General features: G+C 36.3%; 1 protein-coding gene across 1 annotated transcript in view; it reads right to left on the minus strand.

The window, feature by feature from the left end:
* Positions 1-18,109, minus strand: part of LOC127438971 (glypican-1-like) — a 49,166-nt gene extending 31,057 nt beyond the window's left edge. The window contains exons 1-2 of the mRNA XM_051694925.1: positions 17,885-18,109; positions 17,561-17,783 (exon numbers count right to left, since the gene is read on the minus strand). Coding sequence (XP_051550885.1) covers positions 17,561-17,717 — 157 coding nt within the window. The 5' untranslated portion in view covers positions 17,718-17,783; positions 17,885-18,109. The remainder of the gene's footprint in view (positions 1-17,560; positions 17,784-17,884) is intronic.
* Between the last annotated feature and the right edge of the window lie 1,391 nt (positions 18,110-19,500).

Consider the following 19,500-nt stretch of genomic DNA (forward strand, 5'->3'; position numbering starts at 1 on the left):
TTAGCCTCCTCGTTAGCGCACCCATCTCCCATGCCGGCTGACGCCGGTTCGAATCCCGCTCGGAGCAGGTCGAGCAGTACCGGTTACACATATTACACATATTTGAACGTTGAAAATATTACACATTTCAGCTTTAAGTTAGTAGCATCGCAACTCTTTTCTGATTGGCAAACTCCACGCCTGGAACTAAATGAGCGTGTGTGTGTGTGTGTGTGTGTACGTCTGGGGTTTGGCCGAAATTTATTGTGAAAATAGCCGAGGTCTGATTGTGATTTAGTTTACCCATGGTCTGGTCTCATATGTGTGTTTAGAGTTTTATGACCCAGGGGAACAGAGGAAACAGGAGGGAGTGTGAAATATAAAGGCCATAACAGGTCGGTCTAATGAGATGCTGTGATCCTACAACACACAGTATATGAGAGGGTTCAAAGGGAAAAATACAACCCTGTTGACTTTATATTTAGAACCTGATTTACAGAGGCCCTTTAGGAAACTAGTAAAACAAAAATTACAGCTCAGAGATGTGAAGATAGCATAGCGCAGATATTCAGCTTTTAATGATAGAGCAACACCAGCATTTGAAACACCATTACACCAAAAGTCAAACTTTTTTTTATTGTAATACTTGTTGTTGTGATATTGTTACTATTATATATTGTTAATTTTAAGTCAACATGAAAACAAATTTGACCCTATTTACTTTCTTAATACATATTCCTGGTCTTGTTGTGCATGATTCATAACAGTATAAAAAAAAATTCTTTGTAATCTTTTATTAAAACCTATTAACTTGCTCCACTTCTGAAATTACTTTCCTTTTTGGCTTAAGTCACTTAAGCCAGAAAATGTATAAAGCAATAATATCATAGTCAAAAGTCCTGGGATTTCTAAATGGATGACCTCATGACTTGCTTTAGAAATTATTATCTATAATGAAAAAAGGACTTAACATGTAATTAAAGAGAATAGTGTACTGAAAAATCTTGGAGTTGTATTGAAATTGTATACATCTTACAGTGTATATATATATATATATATATATATATATATATATATATATATATATATATATATATATATATAGTTACAGAAATACTCAAACCAGCTTATCTGGCACCAACAAGCATGCCACGGTCCAAATCACTGAGATCACATTTTTTTCCCCATTCTGATGGTTGATGTGAACATTAACTGAAGCTCCTGACCCGTATCTGCAAGAATTTATGCACTGCTACACGATTGGCTGATTAGATAATCGTATGGATGATTGTTGGTGCCAGATGGGCTGGTTTGAGTATTTCTGTAACTGCTGATCTCCTGGGATTTTCACGCTCAACAGTCTCTAGAATTTACTCAGAATGGTGCAAAAACAAATAACATCCATTGAGGGGCAGTTTTGTAGATGGAAAGGCCTTGTTGATGAGAGAGGTCAACAGAGAATGGCCAGACTGGTTTGAACTGACAAAGTCTACGGTAACTCAGATAACCGCTCTGTACAATTGTGGTGAGAAGAATAGAAGAATGCTATTCTGAGATGCGGGTTGGCGCTGTTTTGGCAGCATGAGGTTGACCTACACAATATTAGGTAGGTGGTTTTAATGTTGTGGCTGATTGGTGTGCCTTTTATGTTTCTTATGTTGAGTAACCCTTATTGTTCATTTTTATCAATTTTATGAATTTATTGTATATTTGTAGTGTTTTTCTTGTAATTTAGTTTTCATTTGTTGTCTACTTTGTCTGGTCTTCAGTATGTTTGAAAAATAAAAAGCTTTTTTTTTCAAAAAGAAAAAATAATTGTTTAACATTTCATAATCAAATCAGATCTTGATAAAGTCTCACCCTAGATTTGATTGTTTCACTCAAAAATATGCTATGTTATAGATGTAAAATGGGTTGCAAATATTTCAAGTTGAATTTAATATGAGAAATTTGTACTGGATTAATTTCCAACATTGGGACTGAACTAAATATTAGATTATCACATCACTTATAACTGTTTGATAAACCTCTTCAGACAGTACACTGAGGCAGTAGAGATACGTTTCTTTCTAAATGACTCCTCGACGTCTTGAGCGTTTGTTGAGATCGGAGTCGACATGTAATATGTATTATGGATACACTTTGAAACGTACATCTTGCATCGCTAATGGTAAAAGATGGCAAAGCGGATGACTCAGCTCTCTGAATGGGTCATTTCCAGGTTTCCATAACTCTAAAAATACATTGCGGCTCAGACTCAAGCAAACAGTGCTTGTAATCATGCACATTACAATGTTTGCCAAACCTTGTTAAAATGGACGACCTGATCTCTAATCAAGCATGATGTGTGGCCACATGTGTGAGTGCGGACAAGGAAAACAGGTTAAGAGACTGAGACGTAGTAAAACTTAAAGGGATAGTTCACCCAAAAATCATGTACACTCAGCCTCATGTCATTCCAAACCCATTTGACTTTCTTTTTACAGTGGAACACAAAAAGATACATTTTTCAATGCATTTACAAGAAATGGGGACTGAAGCTTTTAAGCTTAATAAATGACACAAAAGAGTCATAAAAGTATTAGAAATGTAGTCCATAAGACTCGCATTTATCCTTCTGATGCTTTGTATGAGGAGCAGACCGAAATTCGTTATTTACTGAGAATCTTCCCCTCCAAAAAGCTGTTAACCAGTGTGAATGGATCAAGAGTCAGCAGCTGTGTTTTGGAATATAGCAATAACAATTTGCGACTAAAGCTGCGTTTCCATCTCATGTTTTCAAGAGAACAAAATTGCCACGGAAACTGCCGCAAAAAAGTGGAAATGGAAATTGAAGTTTTAGGCACTGTGGCTCTTTTGTTTAATGTAATAAATTACGTGGTTTAGACGCAAAGACAAAACGCTCTCACGAACTTCATGTTTTTCACTCAAAAGCGTGTCAGACAGTTCTGGGAAGTAATAGTAGCCGGTCAGTTTTTTGTGTAACATCCGAGATGCTATGGAATGATATTGATAATACTCTTTGAGCGAATTATGCATTCACATGGCTTTTTGCTGCAAAGTTATTTGATGCACATCTATATTCCTATATAAATTCTGCAGGAATATATTCAGTAATTATGTTTACATCATGGTTTATGTGCATGTATTCTGATGGAATACAAAATGTATCCACCTCAAGCGAACGTATATTTTGTTATGTGATTTTATTTGCATTTTTTTATTGGTGTTTCTATCAAATTTTTTCATGTTATGTCCCAAAATATGCATAAAAATACTATATGTGGATTGAAACCCATCTAGCGACTTGAACTTGAGAACAAGATCAGTCCGATTCATGAACGAATCATTCAGACTGGTCTGGTGAACCAGATCAAACTGATTCAGTTTGTGAAACAATTCATTCACAGTTTGGACATTCTCACTTCTGTTATGAATGTGACAAACACTTGGGTGGATTGCATGGAAAAAATGACCAGAATTGTTTTTTTGAGGTGAAGTATCCCTTTAAGAGACAGACCACATGACCTCCTGTCTTCTTGCTTCAGTGCTTCGTAGGGATTTTTTCCCTGGATTTTGGTGCCGTTTCCTTTAAAAGGTGTCATGAATTGGATTTTTATTTTATTTTATAATGTTCCTTGAGGTTCACTTATAATGTTAGTGTGATTTTTTCATTAAAAGTAGTCATAATTTAGGAATAATGGGTCATTTTCTATCCAGTTTTTGTGCCTCTGATTCAAATGCTCTGTTTTTTGGGGCGTGTGTTCTTGAAGAATTCAGTGTAAACCCCCACTGCTGTGATTGAGTAACATCTTTGCATGTGGAAAAGTGTAAATGCCCCCGCCATTACGCACGTGTGGGGTTGTTTTGAAAACTTCGGATGGTTAAAAAAATGACAACCGGGGGAATTCATCCATACATGTTTGAGCCAGAGTCTGATCCCGAATTAACCCCCTCCACAAACACCATGGATACTGCAGTCTGTGACAGCATGGTAAGTAATCACTGTAATTTACTTGTCTATTTGTGTAATAGGTATTACTTTTATTCTTGTTTAAACCAAGATGCGACACAACGGTGTGTATCTTGTTACATAGTTGGGGCATTTTCCAACGGTTAAACATATCTGTGTTTTACAAATGCTGAGTAACACACTGAGTAAATGACAGTACCAAATAAAGTGTAAATACATGGTCAAATTTATAACTGTGAAAGGATACACTTACCGTGCAACATGTAAACATATACAGGATACACTCACCGGTGTTTGTCGCACTATCATTCATCATATAATCATCTTTCATCATATATTCAGTGTAGTGACAAACGCATTCGTTGTTCATTACAATGAGTCATGTTTTCATTAAAAAGGAAAGAGATTGTCTAAATATATTGATATCAATACTCTTTAGGTGCATCTGTGGCAATTGTGCCATCATGCCAACAGAACAAGAAAATACATGCTGCTTAGAGATCTCTGTGCATTAAAACTAATACACGAGTGTCTAAAATCACTAGGATCAAATCAAATATTCAGTACACATCTAACAGTCTGTAACATACGAAGCAAAACAATTAACATGGATACTCACACTTGTTTGTTGAGACATCACTGTCGGGTCCAATATACTGTAGTTGGCACTGCATCAACTTTTAATTTAAGTCTCTCTGCAAAGCCTGCTTCGAACTGTGTCTCGTTTGTGAAAGAATCATTGGCAAAATGAAGTGAGCAAAAAAAAAAAAAAATGACGTGATCCGGGACTTCATTAAAAATAAACATAAGCCACCCTTTCTTAATCTTGGGATCCTTGCAAAGCAAATGCAAGAGATCTAGTTTCCCACAACCTGGCACTGCACAATGTCTTGACATCTTCATTGCCATCGTGACACCTCCAAAAATAATCTCACCGCTCTACTCTAACGACAAGACCGGTGGGCGGGCCTAAGCAGTGTCGATGATAAAGTAGGCATTGATCTGTTTATGCAGAGGCTGGCCTGTGCTGATGTAATACCTCACTATGACGTATTAGTGAGGAGGAAGTAGAGAACAAGCCATTTTGGCACCTTGGTTTCGATAAAGCCTTTTTTTGGACTAACGAAGAAGTTTTCGGTTCTGAAATTTACAGTATGTTTTTATAGTGCTATGAACCCTTATATGTCAAGATATCATGGTAAGTTTGATTTTCCAATTCATGACCCCTTTAAATTTTCAACTTTGGTTGTACATACAGATGTTACTGGGAGAGTGGGGGGTGTAGGGGGGTTAAGCCAACAGATAATAACAGGAAGAGAAAACTTGGTGGAAAAAGTGGATAAATCACAGGGTTTGAACTTCAAGCAAGTAGCCAGCCTGGGAGAGCCCATAGGAGAGGAAAATCACAAATTAGATCTCTTTAACATCCGTTTTGCGTATATAAAAACAGGAAATTCTAATGTTGCGTTACCCTCCATATGATGCATTCATTTTCTAATCTGTCACTGACTTTTATCGACCAGAATAGCTCATTTGTTGCATGAGGTTCTTCTAGTGAGCAAGGCAAACGTGCTGTCACTGAAATGGTGAGTCATTATGCAAAATAAAACGTTCTTCAAAATTGCTTCCACTCAACAATAAAAAATGTCACAATAAATAAATCTCTTCATCCTAATAATCTGTTGTGTTGGCTGACAGATTCAATGCGAATTTAAAAACATGGCCAGAACAGAAAAATTTGATTTGAGTGTCTTTAAAGGCTTTTTCTTTAACTTTTTTCTTCTTTCTAACAAGGTCATTGAGACCAACTCTAATTGCCATCCTTGGTGCTGCTAAAATCTGGATTATGGGTTCCTGGATTACGGGCAATGTATTTGTGTCTTTAAGAAATCCTAATCCCTGAGCTGTCACGCATCAGATGTCTGTCTTTGTCAAGAATATAGTTGCGTTCTGATGTACAAGGTCCCTACGTTGTGTTCACTGCTCCCTGCACGCTGAGCATGGGATCTCTGTTCACTATAAAGTTCAATTAATTGGACAAAATTTCTTTGTCCAGACAATTGAGTCGTGCAGATTAGGAGTGTTGCGTGTGATGATCAGATACTTGTGTAAATAAATATAAAATATTATATAAATGGTTATGCTTTCATATTAAACATGTATGTAACACATGTATACATATGTAATTGTACTTAAAAATATTATTACAATTTTAATAAATATAAATCGTACAATTCATCATGCTTATGCCCCTATATTTAGTGATAAATGACTTTTGCCATGTTTAACCCTCAGAGACCAAGTGTAACAGAATTGCAACGTTTGCTTGAAGCAATTAAATATTATATCATATTCATTAAGTATGGGTAAACACTACACATAACAATAGTCCTAACAAAAATCGAAAGCTCACAGCAAATTTGCCATAAACTTAATCACCGCAAATCCGCCACTGGTTATTTTCACATGCAAATGAGCTTTGCGGCAAATTGTACATTGTTGCCAAAGGTCTGTTGCAGGTTCACCACTACCGGTGAAGAGCTGCAAACTTCTGGCAAACATTTGCGGTGAATCACAAGTTAATTTACATGTGAAAATAACGAGTGGCAAATTTGCTGCAAATTTGTGGCAAGTAAGGGATGCGACACTCTGAACTGAATCTCAAAATGCATATTAAATGTCAGAGCTTGCTAAAGTCACACAAAATGGACAAAAGCTAGCTGACACAATTGCTAACACTTTTGGAAGAAATATAGCATTTTTCCAAGTAAGTTTTTGACATCAGGCGTTTGCGATTGATGCATGATCAGTGTATATTGAGAATCACAGCGCTAAAAAATGGATGTACACAGTAAAAAGTAAAGTGTTTTAACAGAAAGATCAAATACAGAATGCTTAGCAGGCTCCAAACACAAACTCAGGCTACGTGTTAGTGGCAACAGAAACAGGAAGTTAAATCAATCAATATCAATACTTGGATCTCTAACGGTTAATATGAAAACACAGGTGATTTCATTAACTTTCATGTATGTGTTTTCTTTTTTTTCTTTTTTTTTTCTCCCCTTTTCTTCCCAATTTGGAATGCCCAATTCCCAGTGTGCTCTAAGTTCTAGTGGTGGCGTAGTGACTCTGGAGGACGAATCCCAGCTGCCTCCGCGTCTGAGACCGTCAACCCGCGCATCTTATCACGTGGCTTGTTGAGCACGTTGCCACGGCGCTAACACATCTTGTGTGCTTTATAGTGTACCTGTGCGCAGCTACCTAGTAACCACTCATGAGGTGAATTAACCAAAATAAAAATGACCAAACTCTTTTTCACCACGTTTATTGTTGCTAAATTTATGTAGTGCTGAGGTGGTGCTCAATGACTGATTTTTTTATGCTTTTGAAAGCAACAACAAACAACAAAAGATTTCCCTTCTAAGGGGCTGTTCACATCACGTCCTTGCACAAAAGCTAAAAAATTAAATAAATAGACAAAGTGCTAACGAATAGAGTGCAAGTGTCTCAACGCGCATTGTTCAACGTTGAAATTCTTTTTACCTTGACACAGCACCTAAAAAAACACTGCACTCCTGCGTGAGATGCTAAATACCAGCGAGACCACATCAAACGAGTGTATAAATGCTTTTTTTCGGATGCAAAAAAATGTGTTCGGTGTGAATGGCCCCAAAAGCCTATTCATTTTGCTATCCTAACTATGCACAATTTAGTTAGCTGCATGTTTTCCTCGATTTACCATCGTTTCCTTGTCTGCAACTTATCAGAACAGATTTGTGACAAATTTTTGGGACGCAACTTTCCAGTTGAGTACAACTGTTGGTAGAACTTGTATATTCATGAGGTGTTTTTGCTAGCATTTCATGTCAAAGGGAATTGGAGCTTTGGGTAGTGGCTTCATCTTTATAGAGATCTACAACCAAATCCAGGATCTCAGGTCAGCTCAGGTCTGGTATGTACCAAACGCCAAACTTTCACTTTTTTTTCTCTCTCTCTCCTTTTCTTCCCAATTTGGTATGCCCAATTCCCGATGCACTCTAGGTCCTTGTAGTGGCGTAGTGACTCGCCTCAATCCGGGTGGTGGAGGACGAATCTCAGTTGCCTCCGCGTCTGAGACAGTCAATCCATGCATCTTATCTCGTGGCTTGTTGAGCACGTTACTGCGGAGACGTAGTGCATGTGTAGGCTCATGCTACTCTCCGCGGCATTCACGCACAACTCACCATGCGTCCCACTGAGAGCGAGAAACACATTATAGCGTCCACGAGGAGGTTAACCCAACATGACTCTACCCATACTAGCAACCGGGCCAATTGGTTGCTTAGGAAGCCTGACTGGAGTCGCTCAGCACGCCCTGGATTCGAACTTGTGACTCCAGGTGTGGTAGTCTGCGTCTTTACATGTTGAACTACGCAGGCCCCCCAAACTTTCACATTTAATAGATTCTGACAGGTGTTATTTTCCATTAGATCCAATTACAAGGAGGCACTTAATGAATAAGTGGTAAAGAACTGATAATTCACTCAATGTCAAGACCCTAAAGAGATTACTTGGCTAAGATAGTCAATGAGGGATGATGTCCAATGTCCAAACCTTCTCTGAAACCTGACATCACCTGGCGTGACCCTGTTGTTAGGACAAAGTCTACAGACACAGCTATATGTGGAAACAACAACGCACTCTCTTTAAGGTAAAGACATCTAATCAAGCAGAACCCTGTGTTGGGGCCAAAAACGTGTTCGGTGTGAACGGCCCCTTAGTTGCTGCTGTCCTGTATTGTGATTGGTGGATTTCATTGTTAGACCCTTTGACCCTAATTGTTGCATTTAAGGTTACTTAAGTATTGTGCAACTATACAGCTGAAAATAAATCATGTTGTGTTTCGATTGTTGGTTGCAGACTTCTGGGACTGCTTGCTGAGCAACTCCCATTGAGATGAACGGTAATGCGAACGGATAGCTTTCTCCAGGTATTTTAGCATTATAAGAAACAGTATAAGAAAATTACCTTATTACATGTTACAACAAGATAATAAAATTCAAATGAAAAGCTAGTGATATAGCTAAACCAAGACAAAAACATATGCTAAAAACCAGCAAGATACTAACTAACAGGCATGTTATTATATGATATTCTCAAATTCACTCACTGGAACCTTGTTCAAATGCTATGACAACAGTCATTTCACAGCGCTCAGTGACTCTGACACTTGTGCAGTATAATGTTCCTTGAACCCTGAAGGAACAAAGAAGCTGTCGTTTCACTGTCAATGATAATAATCACCTCTCCGTCTTCATAATTCACCTCCCTTCTCTTTCACGAGCGTGTTGGCAGCAAGATAACCTGACAGAAAATTGGCTAATGCAAAAAATGCACAATTAATATTGACAGAGCAAAGTGGCTGGAGAAACGCCCGGCGCTACTGTGAATTATTCACAACACGGCTGTTAGCAAGTATTCAGCACGAGGCGATGAACAGTTGTCAATGGCTCTGGAAGACTAATCACAAATGAACCCATTTCTTTATTAATTCGTCAAGAGATGCTGACATCATACAAGAGCTTAAAACAATGAACTGTAGCTGAATTTGTTTTAAACTAGTGAATATGGTGAATGGGTGTCAAGGGCTTCTTTGTTTTGTATCTTATGTGTGGAGAGGCAGAATTACACATGGATATATGTGTATATGAGTACATTATAACCAGATATCAAAACATGCAATCATCATAGCTCCGAGATATAAAGTTGCAATTGTGAGATGTAAAGTGAAATTACGAGATATAAAGTCGAATCTGCGAGAAATTAACTTGTGATTGTGAGAAATAAAGTTGAAATTCTGAGAAATAAAGTCACAATTGTGAGAAATAAAGTCAAAATTATGAGAAATAAAGTCACAATTGTGAGAAATAAAGTCAAAATTCTGAGATATAAAGTCACAATTGTGTGAAATAAAGTCAAAATTCTGAGATATAAAGTCACAATTGTGAGAAATAAAGTCAAAATTCTGAGATATAGTCACAATTGTGAGAAATAAAGTCAAAATTCTGAGATATAAAGTCACAGTTGTGAAAAATAAAGTCACAATTATGAGATATAAAGTCACAATTGTGAGAAATAGTCAAAATTACGAGAAATAAAGTCACAATTGTGAGAAATAGTCAAAATTCCGAGAAATAAAGTCACAATTGTGAGAAATAAAGTCACAATTATGAGATATAAAGTCGCAATTGTGAGAAATAAAGTCAAAATTACGAGATATAAAGTCGCAATTGTGAGAAATAAAGTCACAATTATGAGATATAAAGTCGCAATTGTGAGAAATAGTCAAAATTATGAGAAATAGTTGCAATTGTGAGAAATAAAGTCGCAATTGTGAGAAATAAAGTCACGATTGTGAGAAATAAAGTTGAAATTACGAGAAATAAAGTCGCAATTGTGATAATAAAGTCAGGAGATATAAAGTCGCAATTGTGAGATATAAAAGTCAAAATTGCAGTAAATAAAGTTGAAATTGCGAGATATAAAGTTGTAATTGCGAGAAATTATTTAGCAATTGCGAGTTGATATTTCGCAATTCCGAGATAAAATTCTGAAATAAAGTCAAAATTACGAGAAATAAAGTCACAATTGTGAGGAATAAAGTCGCAATTGTGAGAAATAAAGTCGCAATTGTGAGAAATAAAGTCACGATTGTGAGAAATAAAGTTGAAATTACGAGAAATAAAGTCGCAATTGTGATAATAAAGTCAGGAGATATAAAGTCGCAATTGTGAGATATAAAGTCAAAATTGCAGTAAATAAAGTTGAAATTGCGAGATATAAAGTTGTAATTGAGAGAAATTATTTAGCAATTGCGAGTTGATATCTCGCAATTCCGAGATATAAAATTCTGAAATAAAGTCAAAATTACGAGAAATAAAGTCACAATTGTGAGGAATAAAGTCGCAATTGTGAGAAATAGTCACAATTGTGAGAAAAAAAGTCGCGATTGTGAGAAATAAAGTCACAATTGTGAGAAATAGTCAAAATTACGAGAAATAAAGTCGCAATTGTGAGAAATAAAGTCGCGATTGTGAGAAATAAAGTCAAAATTACGAGAAATAAAGTCGCAATTGTGAGAAATAAAGTCGCGATTGTGAGAAATAAAGTCAAAATTACGAGAAATAAAGTCGCAATTGTGAGAAATAAAGTCGTGATTGTGAGAAATAAAGTCAAAATTACGAGAAATAAAGTCGCATTTGTGAGAAATAAAGTCAGGAGATATAAAGTCGCAATTGTGAGATATAAAGTCAAAATTGCGGTAAATAAAGTTGAAATTGCGAGATGTAAGGTCACAATTATGAAATATAAAGTTGTGATTGTGAGAAATTATTTAGCAATTGCGAGTTGATATCTCGCAATTCCGAGATATAAAATTCTCGCAGTTGTGAGATGTAAAATCAAAATTGTGGTAAATAAAGTCAAAATCGAAAGATACAAATTTGTAACTGCATGATATAAACTCACAGCTGCGAGAAATAAAGTTGCAATTTGGAGATGTAAGGTCTCAGCTATGAGATATAAAGTCGAAATTGCAAAAATAAAGTCAGAAGTACTTTTTTTATTTATTTTTTATCCCGTGACACAATAAAGGCACCATACAGTATGCTTGTGTGTCTTCAATGAGGTCCATTATACATACATTTTTGTGTAGAAATGTCTACGTTTGTCCTCCCAAGTTTTCGAGAGATAATCTTTTCAAAGACCCATGCATTAATCTGTCCGCCCCAACTATTTGTTCCCATGCCTTTGAACACAAGAACACTTTTCAGTCGTTCCAGGTGCTGATGCGTGTACCTACGAATGCAGATGTGCTTTTATTCGAGATCAGTGTTGAAGAGTGAAACCGTGGTGCCACGTCTTAGTATGAGCCAACGTTGCCCTGATCAGATCGGCATGATCTTAGCTCTAACAAGCATCACGGCGCACTGCAGATTGCAGATCCCCGCTGAGCCGTCGCAGGAGAACACCCCCACGCATCAAAAGAACAATCAGTGGACCAGAGGGAGAGGAGCTGTGTGGGAGAAGGTGTAATTATGCTCAAATAATCATGAGTCGACAGTCCATCAAGTGACTTTGTATTGTGTGCATTTGCGCAACCTGAAACTACTAAAACTGTTGTTATTCAAAGTAGTTTACTGTAAAAACGTGTGACCACGCAGTTACATTTACATTTTATACAGTGTTTATTTGAAAGGAAAATTTCCTATCGATTCACCCATCATAATTTATCAGTCAATTCATATTTAATAAATTACTTATTTATGTAGAACTTTGCAATTACGAATTGGATTGGAAACAAAAATTAGATGCATAAAATGAATAAACAGCTTCTAATGAGCAAATCTGATCATCTGTCTCCGACAAACTACAGTTATTGAATGTGCATGTGCAAGCAGGTTTATTGTAATATATGCCAAAAAAAAAAAAAAAAGAACAATTCAGATTGAATTGTGTCTGTTGTTGAGAAAATGTCAGTCGAGCAGGACCGGTTACATATGGCACCAAATTAGCCAGGACAGCCACTTGTGCCCCCTAAAAATAAAATAAAATAAAGAAATAAAAAATAATACAATAAATAAAATAATAATTCATCAACAAAAAATAAGATAATAAAAATAAATAAATAAATAAAATAAAAATGAATTAACAAAAAATGATTAAAAAAATTTAAAATTAAAAAACAAATACTATAGATGCATAAATCTTGGATCTATCTTTCAACACCCAGTTGAAAATAAATATCTTAAAGGGACAGTTCACCCCAAAATTAAAAATGTGTCATTTACTCAACTTCATGTACGTAGTTTCAAATTCTTATGACTTTCTTTCATGGAACACAAATGGAGATATCAAGCAGTATGTTAGCCTCAGTCAGCTTTCACTTTCATTGTATGGAAAAAAGATGCAATGAAAGTGAATGCACTGGGCTAACATTTTGCAAAAACATCTCCTTTGATGTACCATGTGGTTTGGAACAACATGAACACATTAAGTATGATAGAATAAAAATTTTGGGGTGAACTATTTCTTTAAAACAGCAAAGTTCTGATCATAAGCAAATGCATGTGTGCACACAGTTACCCGACTCCCATCTTCATGCCCTACTTGACTGAATTGTGAGATTGTCATTGTTTAGAGTCACCGCAGGGCGCAAAGAGTCACGTAGTCCCACGCCGAACAATATGAGGCCTCTGTGATTTTAAAAATGGCAGACACACACTCTGCATTGGTAATTCTAGACAGAAGCATTCAGCTCTGGTTCCAATCTGACCTTTAGGTAACGCTTTATGGCTCTTTCTAAAACAAGTTAAACACGCTAAAACAATAGGCAATGGAAATCTCAAACCTCACAGACCCACCCAGTGAAGTGGCATCAAAATAATGTCTTATTGCAATAATCTGACGAGATGATGACTCCAACAAAACATACTTTATCCTCCCAAAACGATAAAATATTGTAAAAATTATGAAACAGTATGATCACTTAAAGGAACATTCCAGGTTAAATACAAGTTAAGCTCAATCGACAGCATTTGTGGCATAATATTGATTACCAAAAAAACTAATTTTGACTCGCCCCTCCTTTTCTTCATAAAATGCAAAAATCGGGGTTACAGTGAAGCACTAACAATGGAAGTGAATGGGGCCATTTCGAAAAAGTTCAAATAGTCACTTTTTCTAATGTATAGCAACAACATGTAAACAATATGTGCATTAACATGATTTTAATCACTTACTAAATCACTTAATAACCTTTTCTGTGTAAAGTTATATCTAAGCTTAACTTTGTTGCCATGGCGATGCAATGCTGTAAACCCAAAAACGACAGTAAAAACGACAATTTAAACAACTTTTCAGCTCAAATAACACACATTTTAGTAGAAGAATTTAAGTAAGTGCTTTTATAAAATCTTAAGCTTCACATTTCTGCTTTTAAACCCTCCAAAAATTGGCCCCATTCACTTCCATTGTAAATGCCTCACTGTAACCTCAATTGTTGCTTCTTTTTTTTTTTTTTTTTTTTTTTTTTAAGAAAAGGAGGGCCATGTGAAAATTATTATTATTATTTTGTGGTGATCAACATTGTGCCACAAATGCTGTTGATTGAGCTTAACTTGTATTGAATCTGGAATATTCCTTTAATTCATCCCAAAAACTTACATGATTTTGACCACTAAATTATAAAGTGATTCACAAGGAATCTTGAATATGTCATTGAACTTCAAGCAAACTGACACAATCTGGCTGCTAACCACTTAAAACCTTTTAACTAAAAACGTATCTCGGTTTCTTTTCCGAACGGCTTTGACAAATGAATAAAAAGATGCCGAGGCCTTAAATGAGTGTGTGGTGGGCGACTGACACATGTTACATTTTCCTCAGCTCCCCTTTTGTGCATTCTGTCATTGAAACAACAGGCAGTGACCTTGAGAATTTCCTCCCAGCCAATAAGAACACTCCGTTTCTCTCAGCCTCATGGATCTGCTGAGGAGGCCAATGTATAATGCCTCAAATACACTAATTACTGAAGAGGAAATGTGACGGCTACCATTAAGGCTGTAGATACAATATTATGTGTATGGAATACAATCAGGATGCAGCATAAATTGCATGGATATATTCTCATTATCCTACAGAAAAAGTAAATAATGACCATGTTGCACAAATTGTGTTGTGTGGAGGATTTTCTTTCCACAACTGTAATGGCTTAGGCTTTATTTACAAGTGTTTATGTGTGTGAGTGTGGCACATGTGCAATCATTTATCTCATTTAGCTTCTTGGGCACACAGCATAATTAGACATATGCATTCCAGGGTTATTACTGGAGAGAGAGAGAAAAAAAAAACATTATTCAAATTATAATGTTTATGCAGACTGATTCATGATATTTTTCCGGTTTATAATGTGTGATCTATTATCAAGATTAGTTTTAAGATATCTGTGTCTAAAATTGATTGATGGCAGATTTTATATGGGAGTTCACAGCATGTGCAAGACAGGTTCACAACCTGCCAACATTTTTTTTGGCATCTATTTGGCCAAACAACATTTTAAAAAATCACATCGCAGCAGCGAGTCACTTGCTGACTCGCAGATTTCACCAGTCACTGCCTGTTACATGCAAATGACAAAGGAAATCATGGGACCTGCCTCATCATGTTACATGATTTAATGACTTTACACTGTCTTACATATCTAATACCTGCAAATTGCAGAATAACCACAAAGAGTACAATTACAGCAAGCACATCTTTGCTTTTACAACTAAATTGCAACCCTGGGGGAAGTCTATAGGGACTCAAATGTGTTCGTCTTGTAACATGACCTACAAAGACCACATATACAGTGGGAATCAGCCCACCACACACGATTTTTCAAACCACAAGGCCATCCAGACATCAGGAGGGAGTCTTTGTAAAGATGATGAATGAGCCAAAAGGTAATTTCTGATGGGCAAGTCAGTCATAATAAAGGTAAAGCCAGTTGTAGCCCTGTTAATCAGTTACGGTTTTGTCTATTGTTCTCATTGGTGCGGCAAGGCAAGCTTTTGTCTGGGACCCCCATCTGTTTATGTGCGTCCTGAACTTGACAATAAGACCAAGCAGATAGAGAGAGAGAGAAAGAGAGAGAGAAAGATGATAGATAGATTGATAGATAGATAGACAGATAGATAGATAGATAGATAGATAGATATTTAGATAGAAGAAAGAAAAGAGGATTGATAGATAGATAGAAGAAAGAAAGATAGATAGAAAGATAGAAAAGAGGATAGATAGAAAAAGAAAGAAAGAAAGAAGATGGATGGATGGATGGATGGATAGATAGAAGAAAGAAAAGAGGATAGATAGATAGATAGAAGAAATAAAGAAAAGATGATAGATAGATAGATAGAAAAAGAAAGAAAAGAGGACAGACAGACAGACAGACAGAAATAAAGAAAGAAAGAAAGAAAGAAAAGATGATAGATAGAAAGAAAAGAGGACAGATACACAAACAGACAGACAGACAGACAGATAGATATATAGATAGATAGAAGAAAGAAAGAAAGAAAGAGGACACAGACAGATAGACAGACTGACAGAAAGATAGATAGATAGATAGATAGATAGATAGATAGAAGAAATAAATAAAGAAAAGATGATAGAAAGAAAAGAGAACAGATAGACAGATAGATAGATAGAAGAAAGAAAGAAAGAAAGAAAGAAAGAAAGAAAGAAAGAAAGAAAGAAAAGAGGATAGAAAGAAAGAGGATGGATGGATAGATAGATAGATAGATAGATAGATAGATAGATAGATAGATAGATGAAAGAAAGAAAAGAGGATAGATAGATAGATAGACAGATAGATAGATAGAAAAAAGAAAGAAAAGAGGACAGACAGATAGAAGAAATAAAGATGATAGATATATAGATAGACAGATGAAAGAAAGAAAAGAGGATAGATAGATAGATAAATAGATAGAAGATAGATAACAGGATAGATAGATAGATAGATGAAAGAAAACAGGATAGATAGATAGATAGATAGATAGATAGATAGATAGATAGATAGATGAAAGAAAGAAAGGATAGATAGATAGATAGATAGATAGATAGATAGATAGATAGATAGATGAAAGAAAGAAAAGAGGATAGATAGATAGATAGATAGATAGATAGATGAAAGAAAGAAAGAAAGGATAGATAGATAGATAGATAGATAGATAGATAGATAGATAGATAGATAGAAGAAAGAAAACAGGATAGATAGATAGACAGACAGATAGATGAAAGAAAGAAAAGAGGATAGATAGATAGATAGATAGATAGATAGATAGAAGAAAGAAAAGAGGATAGATAGATAGATAGATAGATAGATAGATAGATAGAAGAAAGAAAAGAGGATAGATAGATAGATAGATAGTAAAAAGAAAGAAAAGAGGATAGACAGATAGAAGAAATAAAGAAAATATGACAGACAGATAGATAGATAGATAGATAGATAGATAGAAAGGAGGATAGATAGAAAGAAGAGGACAGACAGAAGAAAGAAAGAAAGAAAGAAAAGATGATAGATAGAAAGAAAAGAGGGCAGATAGACAAACAGACAGACAGACAGATAGACAGGTAGATATATAGACAGATAGAAGAAAAAAGAAAGAGGACAGACAGATAGATAGATAGATAGATAGATAGATAGATAGATAGAAAGAAAGAAAAAGAAAGAAAAGAGGACAGACAGACAGACAGACAGGCAGAAGAAATAAATAAAGACAAGAGGACAGAGAGACAGACAGACAGACAGATAGATAGATAGACAGAAGAAAGAAAAGAGGACAGAAAGAAAAAGAAAGAGGACAGACAGACAGATAGATAGATAGATAGATAGATAGATAGATAGATAGATAGATAGATAGATAGGCTACAATAAAAACCGTGTTGATTGACAAATAGAATGTTTTTAATAGAAATAGTATAGAAAATACTTTGTTGAATAGAAATAACTGCTGAATAGAAATGAGTGTGTTCAATATTAATCAGACAGCAGCCCGGGTGACAATGACCTCTGTCACCGGTAATTCATACCTGATATCTCAGATTGCGGGACACCGTTTAACGTGAACCCTTTCCCGCTGTAGAAGAGGCGCACGTCCGCGCAGCTCCGCGCTTTACCGCCCGCGTTATCCGCAGACAGAGACACGGAGATGAGGGACACGAGAAGCGCGACCGGTGTAAGATCCATTGTGTCCGGATCCAGCTATTGACTGATGACGGGCAACTCAGTAAAGTCCACTGATGCTCTACTGTGCTATTCAAAACAGGTCCAGGATAGCGAATGTAAACATCCAATATTTCAATAACAGCAGAATATATAGTAATAAATCCACTTGTTTAGGAATATAAATGCACCTTCTTATGTTTTCCCCTCAGCCTTCGCACCCGTCCAGGTGTATAGCTAGAGGTCCTTATGAATGATGTTTGGTTATTGATCAGTCAGGTGGGGATCTGTTTCTGGTGCTCATGTCTTTACACGCACGATTAATAATAACTAATAATATCCTTAATATTACTGTAGTGTGGACAGTAAACACAGTCCCATTAGAAATGATATGAACTCAGTGTGGCTGCCGTGCGCTCTCGCCGCTGTCTGTCTCTCTACTGTCCCGTTCTCACTGAACAATAGTGGTGTTCGATTCGCGAACGAATGATTCTTTTGAACCGGTTCCTTTGAATGATTCAGAAGAACCGATTCGCGATTGTAAATCTGCAATTTTGGGCATCATAGCCATATTCTGATTGTTTGAATGCACCTATTATGTCCAAAAAAAAAAAAAAAATGATGTCTACTTAGTAGCTCATTAGGTTTTGAGACAGCCGAGTGTCAAAAGTTGGACTGAATATGGCTTCACCACATTTCAGTCTTTTTGCGCTCAAAAAGCTAGATGCAGCGCAACGAATGGAACTAAACGTATGTGTCTCGAAACATGTTTTTAAAATTTTAAGTACTTTTAAACTTGACTCGGTGTCTTAAAAAAAGAGGCAGTCCTGCTCGAGATGGTGAAAAACAGCAAAGTCTAAAACGTCCGTCTAGCGCGTGACCCAAAACAATTGAAAATAAGAGCAAACGAATGTAAAAATGGTGCAAACGGGCCCCTAAATTGCAGCCAAGTGTTTCAATTGGCAGATTAGTAGATTTTTTTTTTACACAATTATGGTGCCTGCATCAAATATAATAAATTAAAACAGCGAAAACATTGTAGCAACAATATGTAAAATATTTGTCTCAAGAAAAAAAATACAAAAATAAAAATAAAGAGGTGATATACCGCCCACGTATGGACTTCTGGGAACATTTTGAAATAAGGAATCAAGTGAATCGAATCATCGAAACGAACCGTTCGAACCGTTCGAACGAACCGACTCCCTAAAATGAATCGGATTTCCCAACGTTACCGAACATGTCCAGCCCCGTGGTAGAATAGAAGCAGAGGGTGGGGGCAAAGACCTCTGCAGGTAGTACTACACGCCCCCTGCCGCCTTCTTCGATTACTGTAACAGAATGCAAACTATATGGCAATTGATTTTGAGGTGGGATATTAAATGGATGTGATCATATAACAGAGTGAATCAGTTCAAGGGAGGAAACCAAGAAGAACAGTTATTTTTCAGTCAAGACACGTCTAATTAAGAGCATTTAAATTGTTTTGGGTTTATGTTGAATGGGTTTATTGCAATTATATGAGGATTTCACAGCTTCCTAAAGAATAATTATTTTCACACTAAGAATAAGTCCACAAGCACATATTGTACAATCTAACCTCTCTACACCCGAAAGTCCCTCTTTGATAATAGCGGTGTCAGTGAAAAATGAAAGTGAGTCATCACTGACCATAAAGCGTTCACCTATAAGCTCAAGGCACTTTTTAAAGCAATTTTCCTGCATGTCTATGGCAGTTGCCATGCACTTTGTTGGCATAAAAACGTAGCAATGGCAAAATGGAGGGTTTCGCTGTGGCTGGGAACCA

The sequence above is a fragment of the Myxocyprinus asiaticus genome, chromosome 50, assembly GCF_019703515.2.
Source record: "Myxocyprinus asiaticus isolate MX2 ecotype Aquarium Trade chromosome 50, UBuf_Myxa_2, whole genome shotgun sequence".
Lineage (NCBI taxonomy): Eukaryota > Metazoa > Chordata > Actinopteri > Cypriniformes > Catostomidae > Myxocyprinus > Myxocyprinus asiaticus.